This window comes from Salvelinus sp. IW2-2015, linkage group LG11 (assembly GCF_002910315.2).
Source record: "Salvelinus sp. IW2-2015 linkage group LG11, ASM291031v2, whole genome shotgun sequence".
Lineage (NCBI taxonomy): Eukaryota > Metazoa > Chordata > Actinopteri > Salmoniformes > Salmonidae > Salvelinus > Salvelinus sp. IW2-2015.
Genome location: NC_036851.1, coordinates 48,544,139 through 48,566,091, shown reverse-complemented (window position 1 = coordinate 48,566,091; position 21,953 = coordinate 48,544,139). Strand labels below are relative to the sequence as shown.

At 40.1% G+C, this 21,953-nt stretch overlaps 1 protein-coding gene across 3 annotated transcripts in view; it reads left to right on the top strand.

Moving 5' to 3' along the window:
* LOC111970512 (cadherin-22-like) overlaps window positions 1-21,953 on the top strand; it is a 272,775-nt gene that overhangs the window by 115,716 nt on the left and 135,106 nt on the right. For 2 of the 3 annotated variants that reach the window (XM_070445786.1, XM_023997312.2), the window contains 3 exons: window positions 1,201-2,519; window positions 6,846-6,926; window positions 19,760-20,054. In XM_070445786.1, coding sequence (XP_070301887.1) covers window positions 2,298-2,519; window positions 6,846-6,926; window positions 19,760-20,054 — 598 coding nt within the window. In that variant the 5' untranslated portion in view covers window positions 1,201-2,297. The remainder of the gene's footprint in view (window positions 1-1,200; window positions 2,520-6,845; window positions 6,927-19,759; window positions 20,055-21,953) is intronic. The other variant, XM_023997313.2, reaches the window with a different exon arrangement.

Here is a 21,953-nt window from a genome sequence, read left to right as displayed (position 1 = left end):
GAAGAGGTCTCTGATTAATCGGCTTTGTGAAAGCCTTCGCCACTCGATAGAACGAGGCAAAAAACTAGCACTTTTAGTGCGGTCCTGTGGCCTGGTACCCACCCCTCAAGGCGGAACGAGATCCTGCACCAGCACGAGTGGAGGAAGAGAAGTCGACCGCGGACACACAGCGTTTCGAGCGCTGCTTCCTTCGGGAACAGCAGTTGTTTAACCCTACTTGTGACTGTCCTTGTGCTAGTGGCGTGAAGAGCTCTCCAATCATTCTCCGAATGACCTACAAGCTATTTTTTTTTTTGTTTCTGTAAAATTATCAAGATTCAGACTGAGGATTCAAACGCAACACTGTTGCATGGTATATGGCAAATTGAGCCTTGTGAAATTGACACCGCCTAAAGAATCAGGAAGTAGTAAGACAAGTAGTTTTAAAAAGGCCTTTCTATCGGTTTGAGGCAGAGTTTTGAGGTCGAGGGTTTTGAGGCAGGTTTTGTCGTGCTCTTGGCGGTATTTGGAGCTCAGGGTTCTTGTTGGCAGGCTGGTCTTAGGAGTGCAGTGGCTTTGCGGCATGTGGGCTTTGAGGGCCAGGGCTTTGAACGTACCGCCTCTTATCTACTCCCGCCTCTCTCAGCAGTGTTTGTTTGAGGCATTAGGGGGCTGTTGCCGTGATGGATTGAATTAATACTTTTATCCAATTAGTGTTCCCTCATGCAATTAATCAGCTGGCCGGGGTTAGGGCCGCTTGGTTGGCCGGACTAAAGCAGACAGATGCTAGTGGCCTGGCTCATGAAGAAGAACCATCCCTCTCTTTCTCTCTTTCCTCTATTCTGCAGCATCCTCCCCTCCACACACCTGGCGCTCTCTGCCCTCGTACAGTACTGCGCCATCGCTCTTAGAGCACATTGTTCGGGTTTCTTGTCGAACACAACAGCAGACCAGCTGAAAACAGTTCGCTCCAGATAATCCGAAGAAAAACAAACACATTTTCATTATTGTGGCTCGWGTTGTGAAGAGCTAATAAAAAGATAAATGAGTTCAGGCTTGAACACGTTTTGTTTGCAGTGCGCGTTTGGAAAATGTATACAATTTCATATACTGTGTGATGAAAGACCCTGCAGTGTTAAAGCCCAACCAGTGATGGATGCCATCTCTGTTCTACAGGAAAATGTGATGGTAACCTATGCTATTCTTTCTGGTCTTTTGCAGGTTTTGCCACTACTCTCAGCACTTTATGGGGGTCCTCTCACTGCCTGAATCATCCAGAAGAATTATGGAACAAAATAAGATCTGAGCCAATGGAGTCTCCTGAAGGATACTGTTCTCTAATACTGGAATGAAGTGACAAGAGACGGCAGCTGGACCATACACACAACCCTAGGATCCTGGACCTGGAGAGAACCTTTTGATCTGAGGACCCGAGTATCAGAATGATCCACTTTTCTTTGAAATCCATTGCTAATGAGTTAGAAAATACAGAACAAAGATATTGTGAAAGATAACTAAGCATTTTAGTGAAAATCAGTTCCAATAGTTTGGAGATAGCCTTGGGTATCTCACTATGGGTTTCTGTAAGATTTGAACCTTGTCATACCAGGTAAAACCCACATTGTCCTTGACAATTATACAAATGCCGTTTCAATGGTTATCGGTCCCATGATCTTTTCAAARGACCCTATCCATTAAATGATTTCCCAAATTAATGTATTGGAATCAAGTAAATGACCMCGTATGGATTGAAAGTGTCAATTTTAATTCTCAGGGAATTTAAAAAAAATCAATATCAGACCCACTCCCTTCACCACAATACTTGTGGTAAAGATTGAAAGAATGAAGCTGCCTTAGAACATATGGGAAAGTTTGTCTTTGAAATCTTGAATGCAGTTTTCACTTGTACAGTAACAAAACACATCTCTGTTACCCGAATGAATTTGATACCAGTGTAGACGGGTGAGATAAGTCAGGGAAAAACCCGATGGAGAAGATTACATGGGAAAGATAAGGCCGGTTCAAAATGATTTGCCAAGTTTCTTCTGCACAGAGAACAAACCTTCTGTAGCCTGTCTAAATTCACTGAGTCATGATGTGCCATGGCATGCCCTGCGTCCTGAGGTGGAACTATTTAAGACAATAGAACTATTTAAGACAATAGAATACTTAAGAATCTTGTGGATTAATTCAAGTGTCCTAGAACAGAGATTTTGGTTGGCCTCTGGGTTTAATTTCTTCAACATTGCCGGTTTGAGGACTCTTTTCACCTCTTTGGAAATCCCCGTCACATGTAGAGCCAAGCARGATTTTCCAAAATGGCTCCCTCTTGGAGACTGGGAGCATGTAGCCTGTTGACGGCCCTTTGGCTTTTGCATTGCTGTAGTTGTGGATGGTCGGAGAGGACTAGTGGYATGGCCAAGGGAGAAACTAAGGAGCAGGAGCTCATGTCCCATGAACGAGTGAAGAGGGGATGGGTGTGGAACCAGTTCTTTGTGGTGGAGGAGTACACAGGCACAGAACCTCTCTACGTTGGAAAGGTAAGAATTTGAGAGTTTTTTTTGTGTGTTTAGGGGAAGAACACTAACATTACATTTTAAGTTTTTTGCTTTAGACATGATTCATKTCTTACGTGTGAGTTGATTGTGATTTGATTTGTATGACAAGTTAGGATTGGAAAGGATAAGACGTGCTATGCTATCAAATCAGATGAAATTTTGAGGCTAACTGCAAAAGAAATAGGGATGGTTCTTGTATACATTTTACTGCACACCCATGTCTGTCTGAATTCAGTCATTTGCAATTGATATTCATATTTTGAACTCCAATCTGAATGGTTTTCCTTATAAAGGCGGTGTTAGAATCCCTCTGTCTGCCTCTGTATTATTTCTCTTAGGGGACAGCAGTCTATCTCTTCAGCCAGGATCCATTATGGGACTTAGTCAGACTTAGAGAGAGAATGAGAGGAGGAGAGAGGGTGAGAGAGAGAGAGGGGGGGGGGGGGGTGGCGGCGGGGCGGAGAGGGAGAAACAGATGGACAGACAGAGGGATAGACAGACAGACGGACAGACAGACAAACCGACCAAGCAAAGATGAGCTCAAAAGAACGAGCTAGAAGGAGAGAGAGAAATGGGGAAAAAAGAGGAGGAGAGAAGGGGAAAAAAGAGGAGGAGAGAAAGGGGGAAAAGAGGGGGAGAGAGAGAAAGGGAAAAAATAGGGGGAGAGGGAGAAAGGGAAAAAATAGGGGGAGAGTGAGAGCGACAAAGGATTCATGCATTTTAAAGTGATTCATTGCGGGAGAGTGTGTTGGGGCAAGCAAGGTGCTGATATATAAATGTGGTCGAGGCATAGCAGGGGGGAAAGAAAGAGAAATTATTTTATTAATAAAATTACCCAGAATTATTGCTCTCCATGAAGCACAAGCCAGGACTATTAATAGTCACTGGGTGGTGGTGTTGCCGGACTCAGGATATCAAATACTTTAATTAGAGCAATCTAGTATTAAATATGGCCAGCGTGCCTTTTATCAGCACTGGCCATTTACAACACATTTTTTTCTGACTTCTTCTTCATCCAACTCAGCAAAGATGCCAAGGCTGTCCTACTCCGGCCATTCATTTGCTAATGAAATATGTTTTTCCCTAAATGGTCACTCACATCGCAATAACCTGGCAGCTTCGTACAATACATTTGGGTAATGAAATTCCTTAGTCTTCTATGATTTGAGAACCCTCCTGCTTCCTATTTCCACACTGGTTTTCTGGAGGTAGCTTACTACTGTATACCACATCTAAGATTGAGATACAAGATGCACTCGTGACTCCATTGAAATGCAGGGAGATGCACTTACACTGAAAAAAAAATTATCCAGCAGATTGAAAAAAATCCAATCCAAAGCATCACTTTCCATAGATCTATTGTTGAGGGAAAGAAAATAAGACTATGTTCCTCAGTTTTTTCTCTCTCTCTCTCAATTCACTCCAAGGCCTCCTTTTGAAATTCATACATCGTGTACTGTATATTTTGTGTTGATGCACATCTCTTCTGACCCTTAACATTTATTTCTGTTAAGTTCATGATTCAAATGCTGAAAGCTTTATTTATCCCGTTCACAGTACTTACAGTGCCTTCAGAAAGTATTCACACCCCTTGACTTTTTACACATGTTGTTACAGCCTGAATTTAAAATGGATTACATTTAGATGTTGTGTCATTGTTCTATACACAATAACCCATATTGTGGAATTCTGTAGTTTTTTTATGTTYAGAAATGAATTATAAATGAAAAGCTATATTCAACCCCTTTGTTATGGCAACACTAAATCAGTTCAGGAGTAAAAATGTGCTTAACAAGTCTCATAATAAGTTGCATGGACTCACTCTGTGTACAATAATAGTGTTTAACATGATTTTTGAATGACTACCTMATYTCTGTACCCCACACATAGAATTATCTGTAAGGTCCCTCAGTCAAGCAGTGGATTTAAAGCACAGGTTCAACCACAAAGACCAGGGAGGCTTTCCAATGTTTTTTAAAGAAGGGCACCTATCGATAGATGGGTGAAGAAAACAGACATTGAATATCCCTTTGAGCATGGTGAAGTTATTAATKACACTTTGGATGGTGTATCAATACACCCAGTYGCTACAAAGATACAGGCGTCCTTCAGAACTCTGTTTCCTTGTCTTGTTATTTTTATGTATTTTWTTTTGTATCTCTCTGCGTTGTTGGGAAGGACCCATAAGTAAGCAATCTTACTGTCAGTCTACACCTGTTGTTTACCAAGCATGTGACAATTTGAAACCACTCATGGCTTTCACCATGAGGCCAAAGGTGATTTTAAAACAATTACGGAGTTTAAAGGCTGTGATAGGACATAACTGAGGATGGATCAACAACATTGTAGTTTCTCCACAATACTTACATAAATGACAGAGTGAAAAGAAGTAAGCCTGTACAGAACAAAAATATCTCAGAACAAGAATACTGTTTGTAATAAGGCACTAAAGTAAAACTGATTTTTTTTTATAGAATACAAAGTGTTATGTTTGGGGCAAATCCAATACAACACATCACTGAGTACCACTCTTCATATTTTCAAGCATGGTGGTAGCTTCATCACGTTATGGTTATGCTTTTCATCTGCAAGGACTAGGGAGTTTTTTTGTTGTTGATAAAAATAAACAGAATAGAGATAACTAAGCTTAGGCAAAATCATAGTGGAAAACTTTGTTCAGTCTGCTTTCCAACAGACACTGGGAGACAAATTCACCTTTCAGCAGGTCAATTACCTAAAACACAAGGGCAAATGTACGCTGGAGTTGCTTACCAAGATGACATTGAATGTTCCTGAGTGGCCKAGTTACAGGTTTTACTTAAGGGACATGACAATGAATGTATAGCAACCAACTTGATAGAGCTTGAATATTTTTTTTTTTACGAATAATGGGCAAATATTGTACAATCCAGGTGTACAATCCAGCTCTTTAGACTTACCCATAAAGACTCACAGCTGTAATTCTAAYATGTATTGACTCAAGGGGTTGAATACTTATCTAATTAATATATTTTAGTGTTTTATTTTCCATACTTTGACAGAGTATTTTGTGTAGATCGTTGACCAAAAAATGACAATTAAATCAATTTAAATTCCACGTTGTAACACAACAAAATGTGGAAAACGTAAAGGGRTGTGAATACTTTCTGAAGGCACTGTACTTGCCCCTTTCCCGTTTTAAGACTTGATGGTGGTTCAGTCAAAACTCCTGTACAGTAATATGCATGGGACCACTTTTTAAAAATGGTACTCCATGTGAATCCAGAATCCATTTAGTCTAGTGAAATTAATGTAAGTGAATCTAATCTATTCACTGGGGTGAAAGTTCATATTGAAAGGTTACCTAATAGGGTTATCACAATACAGATTTTCCATTGCAACAAAGAAGGAAACACAAAGCAGATGGTCTTTAAAAACCTTCTATGTTCTTTAAAAACCTGCAGTATGCTAAACATTGAGTTATATAGCTTGTTAAAAAACGAATGTGACTCTGGATGACAACAGAAGGCTGTGTGTTTGCAATATATTTTTTTAAAGAWATTAAGTCCCCAAGCCGTTTTGTTTCCTTGCCACGATACTTCTGAGTGTCGCAATACTGGTGTCGGGACAAATCTATTACAGTTTGAAACAGAAAGGTGTTCCAAGGTTTCCATTCAGATTCATCTATAGCAGAGATATGAAAGTGGTTATTCCATCAAGAGCCTTTTAAGAAGTTCAATGTTGACGCTGAACCACATTCAGGAGCTAGAAGGTTACAGCCATGGACAGAATGACATTCTTGTTCTGTGGTTACAGSTACTCACAACTTCTAATGATACATGTGAACTCGTAGAACCCATTGTCAGTTAGAGGCATTTGGATACAATCTGACAGTGATATATCTGAACCAAAGGTCTAGATTCTTGGAATATGGAACCTATTGTATAAGGGGGAAATGAAATTAATACTTTTTCACCTTTATTGTAGTAACTACTTGTCAGTTTGTTAATTAGATATAGTAAAGCAGGGTTCTAACCATTATAAACTAGCAGATTTAAAGACATTATAAACCAAGASAGTATTGCATTTACTCTACTGTATATGCTTGGCTGATTGATTGACTGAATGATTCATTCATTCCTTTTATTTCAGTGTCATACAGCATTTGGTGCCCAGCCCATAAGAGCTTACAAGACACTAATCATTAAACACGTGTGCAAAACAATAATAATTACATTTGACATTTTAAATGTATAGATCATAGTGTTAGAGCATACTGTTTGGTGACACAACCTTTGTCTCAAGCTGTATTCGTTTGTTTCATTGCAGATACAAGATGTCTTAGATTCAGTTAAAGCCACACTCTGTGAGATGTGCATACCACCAAACAGTGGGCCACCAACAAAAAACGTAAGCAATCGAGCAAATGCATCCCATGACATTTTCACATGGACTTGTGATTTCCATGATATATCTGTAGTGATATATCTGTAGTGATCAAGGAATGACTTCAATGTTTAAGCATTAGAGTCTAAATCCTGTCTAAGCTGAGCTATATGGAATTGTTTTAAGAAGGTCATACCAAGGATAATTTTCCTCTTTTCTTTTTTAATTTTAAGACCTCTTGAAGTATAAAAATGTAAGACATTTATATGTTTCCCCTTAAACCACTYGAGTGTTGCTTTAGCAGTATGCTTAGGGTCATTGTCCTGCTGGAAGGTGAACCTCCGTCCCAGTCTCAAATCTCTGGAAGACTGAAACAGGTTTCCCTCAAGAATTTCCCTGTATTTAGCCCCATCCATCATTCCTTCAATTCTGACCAGTTTCYCAGTCCCTGCCGATGGAAAAAYATCCCCACAGCATGATGCTGCCACCACCATGCTTCACTGTGGGGATGGTATTCTCGGCGAGATGAGAGATGTTGGGTTTGCGCYAGACATAGTGTTTTCCTTGATGGCCAAAARGCTMMATTTTWGTCTAATCTGACCAGAGTACCTTCTTCCATATGTTTGGGGAGTCTCCCACATGCCTTTTGGTGAACACCAAATGTGTTTGCTTATTTTCTTCTTTAAGCAATGGCTTTTTTCTTGCCACTCTTCTGTAAAGCCCAGCTCTGTGGAGTGTACGGCTTAAAGTGGTCCTATGGACAGATACTCCGATCTCCATCTCCGCTGTGGAGCTTTGCAGCTCCTTCAGGGTTATCGTTGGTCTCTTTGTTGCCTCTCTGATTAATGTCCTCATTGCCCGGTTCGTGAGTTTTGGTGGGTGGCCCTCTCTTGGCTGGTTTGTTGTGGTGCCATATTCTTTCCCAAAAAATTATAATGGATTTAATGGTGTTCTTTGGGGTGTTCAAAGTTTAGGATTTTTTTTGGTAACCCAACCCTGATCTGTACTTCTCCACAACTTTGTCTCTGACCTGTTTGGAGAGCTCCTAGGTCTTCATGGTGCCGCTTGCTTGGTGATGTTGAAGACTCTGGGGCTTTTCAGAACAGGTGTATTTATACTGAGATCATGTGACAGATCATGTGACACTTAGATTTCACACAGGTGGACTTTATTTAACTAATTGTGCGACTTCTGAAGGATTTGGTTGCACCAGATCTTATTTAGGGGCTTCATAGCAAAAGGGGTGAATACATATGCACACACCACTTTTCAGTTTTTTTTTTTTTTAAACAAGTTTATTTTTTTCATTTCATTTCACCAATTTGGACTATTTTGTGTATGTCCATTACATGAAATCCAAATAAAAATATTTTTAAATTACAGGTTGTAATGCAACAAAATAGGGAAAACTCCAAGGGGAATGAATACTTTTTTACAGTGCAAGGCACTGTATTTTTTATCTTTGTCCTTACTGCTATTAGTCCATACAAACACATTGAACAACAGATTCACTACATGGAACAACAGATAGTCCCCCCAAAAATCTAAAGGAAGTTTGTTCTGAAGTGTCTATCCTATATCTGATATAAGAAAGATCAGGAAACATATATTTTTTGTACATGCATTTAACCCCTTATTTTTATCACTAAACATTCTCCATTTATACTTCCATAACTTTTTTGGACTGGTACCGGGTAACCTTCAGACAAGTCTTGTGAGGCCTGTGGGCGTCCTAAAACAAAACTACTGACATGGACGTGTTCGTGGGAGWCTCATCTTTCCATAATAGTTTATGCCAAAGCGTCCGGACACTACAGACCATTTTGTGAGAAGGCCGTCTCATKGTCTGACAAACAGCGCTCTAGCTCTGTCGCCTTTCACTGCAGATGCGGATGTGTTAAATACAGTAGACAGATGTGGATGTGTTAAATACAGTAGGCAGATGCGGATGTGTTACATACAGTAGACAGATGTGGATGTGTTACATACAGTAGACATATGTGGATGTGTTAAATACAGTAGACAGATGCAGATGTGTTACATACAGTAGACAGATGCAGATGTGTACATACGGTAGACAGATGGGGATGTTGTTACATACAGTAGACAGATGCAGATGTTACATACAGTAGAACAGATGCGGATGTGTTACATACAGTAGACAGAGCGGATGTGTACATATCAGTAGACAGATGTGATGGTAAATACAGTAGACAGACAGATGTGTTACATACAGTAGACAGATGGGATGTGTTACATACAGTAGAACAGATCGGATGATGTTACATACAGTAGACAGATGTGGATGTGTTAATACAGTAGACAGATGCAGATGTGTTACATACAGTAGACAGTGTGGATGTGTTACATACAGTAGACAGATGCGGATGTGTTACATACAGTAGACAGATGTGATTGTTACATACAGTAGACAGATGCGGATGTGTTACATACGGTAGACAGATGCGGATGGACATACAGTAGACAGATGTGGTTGTTTACATACAGTAGACAGATGTGGATGTTAAATACAGTAGATCAGATCAGATGTGTTACATACAGTAGACAGATGCAATGTGTACATACAGTAGACAGATGTGGATGTGTTACATACAGTAGACAGATGCGGATGTGTAACATACAGTAGACAGATGCGGATGTGTTACATACAGTAGACAGATGCGGATGTGTACATACGTAGACAGATGGATTGTGTACATACGTAGACAGATGTGGATGTGTTACATACAGTAGACAGATGTGGATGTGTTACATACAGTAGACAGATGCGGATGTGTTACATACGGTAGACAGATGTGGATGTGTTACATACGGTAGACAGATGCGGATGTGTTACATACGGTAGACAGATGCGGATGTGTTACATACAGTAGACAGATGCGGAGTGTTAAATACAGTAGGCAGATGCGGATGTGTTAAATACAGTAGACAGATGCGGATGTGTTACATACAGTAGACAGATGCGGATGTGTAACATACAGTAGGCAGATGCGGATGTGTACATACAGTAGACAGATGCGGATGTTTACATACAGTAGACAGATGCGGATGTGTTAAATACAGTAGGCAGATGCAGATGTGTTACATACAGTAGACAGATGCAGATGTGTTACATACAGTAGGCAGATGTGGATGTGTTAAATACAGTAGCAGATGCATGTGTACATACAGTAGACAGATGTGGATGTGTTACATACAGTAGGCAGATGCGGATTGTTACTACATACAGATGTGGATGTGTTACATACAGTAGACAGATGTGGATTGTTACATACAGTAGACAGATGCGGATGTGTTACATACGGAGACAGATGCAGATGTGTTACATACGGTAGACAGATGCGATGTGTTAACATACAGTAGACAGATGCGATGTGTTACATACAGTAGACAGATGCGGATGTGTAAATACAGTAGGCAGATGCGGATGTGTTAAATACAGTAGACAGATGCGGATGTGTTACATACAGTAGACAGATGCGGATGTGTTCATACAGTAGGCAGATGCGGATGTGTTACATACAGTAGACAGATGCGGATGTGTTACATACAGTAGACAGATGCGGATGTGTTAAATACAGTAGGCAGATGCAGATGTGTTACATACAGTTAGACAGATGCAGATGTGTTACATACAGTAGGCAATGTGGATGTGTTAAATACAGTAGGCAGATGCGGATGTGTTACATACAGTAGACAGATGTGGATGTGTACATACAGTAGACCATGATCGGATGTGTTACATACAGTAGACAAGATGTGGATGTCGTTACATACAGTAGACAGATGTGGATGTGTTACATAGGCAGATGCGGTGGATTGAGAAAACCCAGGTAACTCTAGCTTAAACATGATTTACATGATGATTTATAACCATACATAATTTGCTTGCAAGGTCTCCTATGACAACACATCCACACACACAGGAATCATATGTCATTTTTTTTGTATGATAAGCTTCCTACAGTATAGTACTAGTTTATTTATAAGTTATTACTACAACTCAAGTACTGTGTGTCATGACATGAAATTACTGAAAATCTCAGACTGTGGCTTTACGTTTCATTTAATATTTCTAGATTTACAGCACAATCAATGTGCTAAAACAATAACAACAACGAAAAAAGGGTTAAAATATGGGACAACTGTGAGTGTCGTTTAGCTTTAGTCAGACTGACTACATGTATACTGTTCATTGTTGTTATTGTTCATGGACTGTAACGCCTCTTTGATTGGCTGCGATAGGACAGTCATCTTTGACGACATGTTTAATCAGGAAGTAGGAAGTGTTTGATCAGGATGTGTGTAGGAAGTGTTTGATCACATACATCTATTTCAATCATTTATTTTGGCATGAAGTTCCAAGCACATTTAAAACAATGTGGACTGGATGGAAAGGATTACAATCTTAGAAGATCTGTTGTTATATCAGGGAATAAAGTCTTCGGAAGATGTGAAGGAACATGGGTACCCCCCCTCTAAAGGACGTGGGTACCCCCCTCTAAATTGAACTTTTTAATGGAACTCAGTCCAGCTTTAAATTTACTCTTGAAAGTTGTAATAGTACAATGCACAAGCTGCCATTTATAAATTGGGTAGTGCATCATCAGTTCCTCTTGTCATCTCAGTCATTACATACTATAGAGAGCTATTTATAACGTGTCAGAAATGTCCACATCAACTAGCCCATCTCAGTCATTACATACTATAGACGGAGCTATTTATAAATGTCAGAAATGTCCACATCAACTAGCCCATCTTCAGTCATTACAATTATAGAGAAGCTATTATAAACATGTTCAGAAATCCACATCAACTAGCCCATCTCAGTCATTACATACTATAGAGAGCTATTTAACATGTCAGAAATGTCCACATCAACTAGCCCATCTCAGCCATTACATACTATAGAGAGCTATTTATAACGATGTCAGAAATGTCCACATCAACTAGCCCATCTCAGTCATTACATATATAGAGAGCTATTTATAACGTGTCAGAAATGTCCACATCAACTAGCCCATCTCATCATTACATACTATAGAGAGCTATTTATAAACATGTCAGAAATGTCCACATCAACTAGCCCATCTCAGCCATTACATACTATAGAGAGCTATTTATAACGTGTCAGAAATGTCCACATCAACTAGCCCATCTCAGTCATTACATACTATAGAGAGCTATTTATAACGTGTCAGAAATGTCCACATCAAACTAGCCCATCTCAGTCATTACATACTATAGAGAGCTATTTATAACATGTCAGAAATGTCCACATCAAAACTAGCCATCTCAGTCATTACATACTATAGAGAGCTATTTATAACATGTCAGAAATGTCCACATCAACTAGCCCATCTCAGTCATTACATATTATAGAGAGCTATTTATAACGTGTCAGAAATGTCCACATCAAACTAGCCCATCTCAGTCATTACATACTATAGAGAGCTATTTATAACGTGTCAGAAATGTCCACATCAACTAGCCCATCTCAGTCATTACATACTATAGAGAGCTATTTATAACGTGTCAGAAATGTCCACATTCAACTAGCCCAGATTTCAAGTTCCATTACATACTATAGAGAGCTATTTCTAACATGTCAAAATGTCCACATCAACTAGCCCATCTCATCCATTACAATATTATTAGAGAAGCTATTTCCAACATGTCAGAAATGTCCACATCAACTAGCCCATGTCAGCTTCCATTTTTTTTTGCCCATTGATATTCCTGTAATTTTTTTGTCACATAAATATCACATGAATACACATTAGACATGGCAAAATGTATAGGATTGCAAGAAGATTTTAATTTAAACTACACTATTGTCTTTGGACCCAATGACAATGTGTAGAATTGTAGGAAATGAGCTTTAAACCTGCAACATTCTCTCCATCAACAAGAGCGGTGTGAATAGTTTGGGTAATGAACAGCGCTTGTGCCCATAGATATAGACATGGTGCGCGTTCACAGGGGGGCCGTGGGATGTTCCCTAATGCTGGAACGGGGGCCCCAAGTGAAATAGTTTTGGAACCCCTGATTTAGCAGACGCTCTTATCCAGAGCGACTTACAATGAATGCTTGTCTTTTTAGATAGCAAGGTGAGACGAGGACATTTTCCCGCGGTATATCCTGATCTTCTCTTCAATCAGCTGCCTCATTTTGATGTCCTTCAGTAGACTGGCTTACCCTGAGGCCAAAGCGACACCATTGGTCTTCGTTAGTGCGCTGACCCCTATTTGGCAGGGCAGTTCCATATCTATGTACCCGTCTGTGTGTGTTTTTCTGTGTGTGTCAGTATGTGTGTGTGTGTGTTTTTCAGTGTGTCTGTATGTGTGTGTGTGCATGCCTGCATGACTGTGTTTGTCTATACACTCGTTGCTGAGGAAGCAGGCAGCATTTACAGTATTGGAGAGTTGACCAAAGGTGCACGACAGATTTGATTATTGAAGCCACAAGGCATTGGCATGTCCCAAATGGCACCATGTTCCCTACGTAGTGCACTACTTTTGACCAGAGCCCTATGGACCCTGGTCAAATGTAGTGCACTATGTAAGGAACAGGGTACCATTTAGGACGRAGACCCTGTTTCCGTCTAGAGTGGGAGGTGACATTATGAGTCCTGTTTATAGACATATTGTTTTCTTCCAACTGCCAAGTGCCAACACTATTGTTGTGATAAATAGCTCCTTTTTCTTCCTGATGGGGAAGGCTTACTGCAGGCCTMGGWTGCATCCCAAATGGCACCCTAATCCCTATTTAATGCACTACTTTTGACAAGGCCACATAGGGGTGTAGTGCACTACATAGGGAACATGGTTCCATTTGGAATGTGTCCCTACTGTTTTGTTTGGTTGGAAGGGGAATTTAGCTGGCAATGGCATGTTGACATTGCTGATGGTTATGATTGCTAAGCATTAAGTGAAGCCCTGGCTTTGACCTTTTGTTTGAAGTCCACAGCTTAGCCACGGAATCACTTTGATGAGGACATACTGACGGATGGACTGACACATTGAGCCTGAAGGGGGAGAACGAGCATGATCTGTGAAAAAAAATCACATTTGCGGTGCGTTGTTGCCACGTGTGCCTACTCACAACAAAATACAATGAGCTCCAAAAGTATTGGGACAGTGACATTTTTGTTGTGGTTTCAGCTCTGTACTCAATCACTTTGGATTTGAAATAATACAGTGAATATGAGTTTAACGTGCAGAATGTCAGCTTTAATTTGAAGGTATTTTCATCCATATCGGGTGAACAGTTTAGAAATTTCAGCACTTTTTTAAAATAGTCCCCCCATTTTAGGGGACCAACAGTATTATTACAAGTTCACTTGTGTATTTAAGCAGTCAAAAGCAGTGGTGTAAATTACTTAAGTTGTACTTTAAGTGTATTTTTACTTTACTTTACATTTTATTACAATACTTATATTTTTTGACAACTTTTACTTGTACATCACTACAGTCCCAAAGAAAAGAATGGACTTTTTACTCCATACATTTTCTCTGACACCCAAAATTATAAGTTTGAATGCTCTTAGCAGGACAGGAAAATTGTCAAATTCATGAATTCATGCCCTTATCAAGAGAAACATCCCTGCTCATCCCTACTGCCTCTGATCTGGCTGACTCACTAAACACACATGCGTCATTTGTAAATTGTCTGAGTGTTGGAGTGTGACCCTGGCTATCCGTAAATAAAAAAACAAGAAAATGGTGCTGTCTGGATTAGAGGTCGACCGATTATGATTTTTCAACGCCGATACCGATTATTGGAGGACCCCAAAAAAACAGATACCGATTAATCGCGATTAAAAAATATATATTATATATTTGTAATAATACTGAATGAACACTTATTTTTAACTTAATATAATACATCAAAAAATCATTTAGCCCGCAAAATAAATAATGAAACATGTTCAATTTGGTTTAAATAATGCAAAAACAAAGTGTTGGAGAAGAAAGTAAAAGTGCAATATGTGCCATGTAAAAAAGCTAACGTTTAAGTTCCTTGCTCAGAACATGAGAACATATGAAAGCTGGTGGTTCCTTTTAACATGAGTCTTCAATATTCCCAGGTAAGAAGTTTTAGGTTATAGTTATTATAGGAATTATAGGACTATTTCTCTCTATACAATTTGTATTTCATATATCTTTGACTATTGGATGTTCTTATAGGCACTTTAGTATTGCCAGTGTAACATTATAGCTTCCGTCCCTCTCCTCGCTCCTACCTGGGCTCGAACGAGGAACACATCGACAACAGCCACCCTCGAAGCAGCGTTACCCATGCAGAGCAAGGGGAACAACTACTCCAAGTCTCAGAGCGAGTGACGTTTGAATAGCTATTAGCGCGCACCCCGCTAACTAGCTAGCCATTTCACATCAGTTACACCAGCCTAATCTCGGGAGTTGATAGGCTTGAAGTCATAAACAGCAGAGCTGCTGGCAAAACGCACAAAAGTGTTGTTTGAATGAATGCTTACGAGCCTGCTGGTGCCCACCATCGCTCAGTCAGACTGCTCTATCAAATCATAGACTTAATTATAACATAATAACAGACAGAAATACGAGCCTTAGGTCATTAATATGGTCGAATCCGGAAACTATCATCTCGAAAACAAAACATTTATTCTTTCAGTGAAATATGGAACCATTMCGTATTTTATCTAACGGGTGGCATCCACAAGTCTAAATATTCTTGTTACATTGCACAACCTTCAATGTYATGTCATAATTACGTAAAATTATGGCAAATTAGTTCGCAACGAGCCAGGCGGCCCAAACTGTTGCATATTCCCTGACTCTGCGTGCAATGAACGCAAGAGAAGTGACACAATTTCACCTGGTTAATATTGCCTGCTAACCTGGATTTCTTTTATCTAAATATGCAGGTTTAAAAATATATAATTCTGTGTATTGATTTGAAGAAAGGCATTGATGTTTATCGTTAGGTACAGTCGTGCAACGATTGTGCTTTTTTCGCAAATGCGTTTTTGTTAAATCATCCCCCGTTTGGCGAAGTTGGCTGTCTTTGTTAGGAAGAAATAGTCTTCACACAGTTCGCAACGAGCCAGGCGGCCCAAACTGCTGCATATACCCTGACTCTGTTGCAAGAGAAGTGACACAAAGAAATTCATGTTAGCAGGCAATATTAACTAAATATGCAGGTTTAAAAATATATACTTGTGTATTGATTTTAAGAAAGGCATTGATGTTTATGGTTAGGTACCTTTTTCGCGAATGCGCACCGTATCGATTACATGCAACGCAGGTCACGCTAGATAAACTAGTAATATCATCAACCATGTGTAGTTAACTAGTGATTATGATTGATTGATTGTTTTTTATAAGATAAGTTTAATGCTAGCTAGCAACTTACCTTGGCTTCTTACTGCATTCGCGTAACAGGCAGGCTCCTTGTGGATTGCAATGAGAGGCAGGTGGTTAGAGCGTTGGACTAGTTAACCGTAAGGTTGCAAGATTGAATCCCCGAGCTGACAAGGTATAAATCTGTCGTTTTGTAAATCTTTTTTTTTTTTTCGGCCAAATCGGTGTCCAAAAATACCGATTTCCGATTGTTATGAAAACTTGAAATTGGCCCTAATTAATCGGCCATTCCGATTAATCAGTCGACCTCTAGTCTGGATTGCTTAATATAAGGAATTTGAAATTATTTATACTTTTATTTTTGATAATTAARTATATTTAAAACCAAATATTTTTWGACTTTTACTCAAGTAGTATTTTACTGGGTGACTTTCACTTTTACTTGAGTCATTTTCTATTAAGGTATCTTTACTTTTACTCTATTACAGTGGCTTGCGAAAGTATTTTCCTATTTTGTTTCCTTACAACCTGGAATTAAAATATATTTTTAGGGGGGTTTGTATCATTTGATTTACACAGCATGCATACCACTTTGAAGATGCAAAATATATTTTATTGTGAAACAAACAAGAAATAAGACAAAAAACAGAAAACTTAAGCCTGCATAACTATTCACCCCTCCCAAGTCAATACTTTGTAGAGCCACCTTTTGCAGCAATTCCAGCAATCTTTAAGTCATACCACAGATTCTCATTTGGACTGAGGTCTGGGCATTGACTAGGTCATTCCAAGACATTTAAATGTTTCCCCTTAAACCACTCAAGTGTTGCTTTAGCAGTATGCTTAGGGTCATTGTCCTGCTGGAAAGTGAATCTCCGTCCTAGTCTCAAATCTCTGGAAGACAAACGGGTTTCCCTCAAGAATTTCCCTGTATTTATCTCCATCCATCATTCCTTCAAATCTGACCAGTTTCCCAGTCCCTGCCGATGGAAAGACATCCCCACAGCATGATGCTGCCACCACCATGCTTCACKGTGGGGATGGTGTTCTCAGGGTGATTAGAGGATTTGGGTTTGCGCCAGACATTTTCCTTGATGTCCAAAAAGCTCAATTTTAGTCTCATCTGACCAGAGTACCTTCTTCCATTTGTTGTTTTTTCTTTAAGCATGGCTTTTTTTTGCCACTCTTCCGTAATGCCTAGCTCTGTGGAGTGTACGGCTTAAAGATCTTATTTAGGGGCTTCGTAGCAAAAGGGGTGAATACATATGCACGCACCTCTTTTCCGTTTATTTTTTAGAATTTCTTTAAACAAGTTMTTTTTTTCATTTCACTTCACCAATTTGGACTATTTTGTGTATGTCCGTTTCATGAAATCAAAATAGGAAAAACGCAAAGGGGGATGAATAATTTCGCAAGGCACTGTAGGATGCCCTACTGTATATGTATGGACGAAGTGTGTGTGTGTGAGAGAAAGAGAGGGAGAGAAATTTGTGTATGCATGACTGTGTGTGTGCATGACATTTGTGTGGGTGTTTATTTGCAAACAGTACGTGTGTGATCGGAGTGCAAATATCGACTTTGATGGTAGAAAACCCTTTACATTCTACTGAACACATTGTAGCCACACGACTCTCTAAAGATGTTTGGATGTGTTTGGAGTATGCATCACTGTTGATCCTTGTCTTCAGCATCTGTTCTAATTTTCTTGAAATACTTGATTGCAGTAAGTTGTCTCAAATTGATCAAAGACAGTAAGCAATAGAGAGACAGTCAGACAATGTARAGGCAGACGTCACATATCTCCACATATTGGAGAGCTTTCTACTGTCTTTTTACCGACTGGGCTATTGAAGTTTATTTTATTATCGCTGAAATATTGATGCCCCCAAAAAGAGTAGATTTTCTCTGTGTGCATTTATTTGACTTGGGGACTATTCCAAATGAAAAGAAAGAGGGGGCTATGTTTTGCATTATTCCCCCGTTTTACGACAAATACCTAATGAAAGCCCCCGCGAGGGCGATCGAGTCCTGTATTTAATTAAGCCTTTATAAAATATTAACGTGGGAGACAGGGGCGCTTTCTCCCTCAATTCCCGCCTGTTTTGCGAGATGGGTCCTACAGGCTATGGAGCCCGAGTCCTGCTTTCTCATTTCATATTGGAAGGGAGTAGCAGTTCAAATGTGCAGTAAAGCCACAGGATGCATAGGGGGCTGCTAGAATGTCTTTTAATCACTTTAGAAGAAGTCATGGCAGATTTATAAGGGCTCTTGAAGTTCATTTGTCGGCCCCAACCATGTTCATGTTCGTACCGCAACTTTAACAACCTTTAGAAATGACTTCTAATTTGAGGGGCCCCTATTCTGTGAAGGGCACGCCATGTGGGGATTGTGTAAATCACCAGTAGCACTGCAGCGTCTTTTGTCATGGTACTGTTGATGACAACCCTAGAGGGAGGCGAGGGCTTCTCCTCTTTCCTCTCTCACCGGCTGTGAAATAGGAACTTTGCTTCTTGATGACTAGAGAGAAAATCTGACATAAAAGAAAGAGCAAAGCCTTGACAGTTCTGTAAAGGGCATCCAATAAAGTGCTGCAAATGTATATAATAAACATGTTGTGATTGGCAGGTTCAAGGTTTTTTTTTTTATATGACATTTTGACAATGGTGTAAAGTACTTCAGTAAAAATACTTGAAAGCACTACTTAAGTAGTTTTTTGGGGTATCTGTACTTCACTATTTAAATTGTTTCCAACTTTTACTTCACTACATTACTAAATAATATTATGTACTTTTTACTCCATATATTTTCCCTGACACCCAAAAGTACTCGTTACATTTTGAATGCTTAGCAGGACCGGAAAATTGCCTTATTCACGCACTTATCAAGAGAACATCCCTGGTCATCCCTACTGCCTCTGATCTGGCAGACACATGCTTTGTTTGTTAATTATGTCAGACTGTTGGAGCGTGCCCCTGGCTTTCTGCACAAAAAACAACAAGAAAACGATGCTCTAGTTTGCTTTATATAAGGAATTTGAAATTATTTGTACTTTTTACTTTTAGTTTTGATACTTATGTATATTTTAGCAATTACATTTACTTTGATACTTAAGTATATTTAAAACCAAATACTTTCAGACTTTTACTCAAGTAGTATTTTACCTGGTGACTTTCTTTTTTACATGAGTAATTATCTAATAAGGTATCTTCACTTTTACTCAAGTATGACAACTGGGTACTTTTTCCTCCAATGCATTTCGAACATATCTTATTTTGGAGTATGGAATTCTATACGTACATGTTTGTTTATTGGCTGTATCTTTGAAGAGAAAGTGAAGGATAATTCTACATCTTATCTGATGCTGTGAAATCTGAGTACTGCATTCACAGTAGTGTCAACTGTCAGTCAATGAAATCAATGCATTTTATAAATATTTTTYAATTAACTCCTAAAAGCATGAACTCTCAGCTTGACTTTAATTGCCTTAATTGACAGATCCACACGGATTCGGACGAGGGCGAGGGGAACATCAAGTACACCATCTCCGGGGAAGGAGCGGGCACTATCTTCATCATCGACGAGCTGACGGGCGACATCCACGCCACCGAGCGATTGGACCGCGAGGAGCAGAGTTACTACACCCTCAGAGCTCAGGCCCGGGACCGACTCACCAACCACCTGCTGGAATCCGAGTCAGAGTTCGTCATCAAGGTCCAGGATATCAACGACAGTGAACCCAAGTTTCTGGAAGGGCCATATATTGGGAGTGTGGCGGAGCTTTCACAAATGGGTAAGAGGATAACCAGGGAGGAGTGTCTGTATGTGGGTCTTGACACAAACCTGTTTGCCTGGCATCTMCTACCATACCCCTTTCAAAGGCACTTACATCTTTCGTCTTGCAAATTCACCCTCTGAATAGCAGACGTACACAATCCATGTCTTTAACCTGTCTCCTCCCCTTCATCTTCACTGATTTGAAGTGGATTTAACAAGTTAAATCAATAAGGGATCGTAGCTTTTACCTTGTCAGTCTATGTCATGGAAAGAGCAGGTGTTCTTAATGTTTTATATATTCAGTGTACATTTGAAGAGATGTGTATATGGTGCRATTTTTACCCAGGTCAGATTTGGACAAYGCTACSCAACCCAGTCCCAAGATAATGATCACCAGAGGGTTTGATAGTTTGTGAGGAAGTGGCAGACGTTGTTTATGCCTGTGTGTGATTGTTTTCGATGTACAGCAGAACATTGTTTTGCATGTATGTGTGAGAGGGAGTCTACTTGTGAGAAGGGGATACTAGAATACATGTAATGGATCTCATCCTCCTTCGCCTCTGATTGGAATTAATTCCTGCTACCGCAGCATGTTTTGGCCCTTTTCTGTCGGCAATGCTTATTGAAACAGGAGAAAGAGTAGAGAGAGAACAAAAGAGAGAGAGAGAGGGAGAGAAAAAAAATATAGAGTGAGGGGGGGGATGGTGGTTAACGTTCAAACCCTCCTCCTCCTTGTTACCCCACCTTTCAGTCAAATTACACATTAAGTGAGTGTGCACTTCATGTTTTATACATTGAGTAAAGTGTCAAGGCTAATGAGAACTGCAGTGCTTAGTCAAGCATTTCCCTCCGTTTTGTTTTCTGGTCATATTTTCTCTTCCTCTAGAACAACAGCTAATGGCGTTGATCTGGCACCACTGCGATAAGGTCAAAKTCACCGCGGTGCATGGTTGAGAGGCTGAGGGCTTGGGTGACAGACTGACAAGCACTGAAGCAGACCTCAACCCAAACACAGCCTTTTGGGGGCCCTCTGCGAAATGTTGTTGCACTTTTACAGCTAATTTCCATCTTATGCCATGTTAATATGATATCTCAGTGAGAGTGACTAACAAAATCAATGGGGGCCCACTGGAGGTCAGGGCCCCTGGGCACGTGCCCTTCGTGCCCGGTCGGTAATTTGACCATGATTACTACAAGTTTACATAGCTGGCTAGGCTAACTTACCAATCTAATAAATGTTAGCTAACAATACTGACATAACATGAGAAAAACTGCTGATGCAAAATCACATTTTGAAATTGCACCTTGTGTATTCTACTATTCTAACTCTCAACAGTGAGTTGAGACCCCGAATGAGTTCCTAAAAACAAAACCGTCCGGCGGCCCAAATCGTGGGGCCGGCCCTGCACAGGGCACTTCAGGCCACTGCGAGGACCCTAAGTGGTTACGGTCTCTACCCAGAGACCGTAACCACTCTCTACCCAGAGACCGAGACCACTCTCTACCCCAGCAGAGACCGTAACCACTCTCTACCCAGAGACGGTAACACTCTCTACCCAGAGACGGTAACCCACTCTCTAACCTCAGAGCCGGTAACCACACTCTACCCAGAGACGGTAACCCCTCTTACCAGAGACGGTAACCACACTCTACCCAGCAGAGACGGGGTCATATCTAAAAAGAGAACACAAAACACAAGCCAATGTTACTACTCTCTAACCAGAGCACGGTAATATCTAGAAAGGAGGACGGCTAAACCATCGCACACAACAGTAAGTAACTCAACTACCCTGGGACGAACAACTACTCTACCCAGAACGGCTACCACATCCTACCCAGAACGGTAACCACACTCTAACCGCAGGACGATATCAAACTGTCTAGCGCAAGATGGGAACATTAGCTCACCAGATGG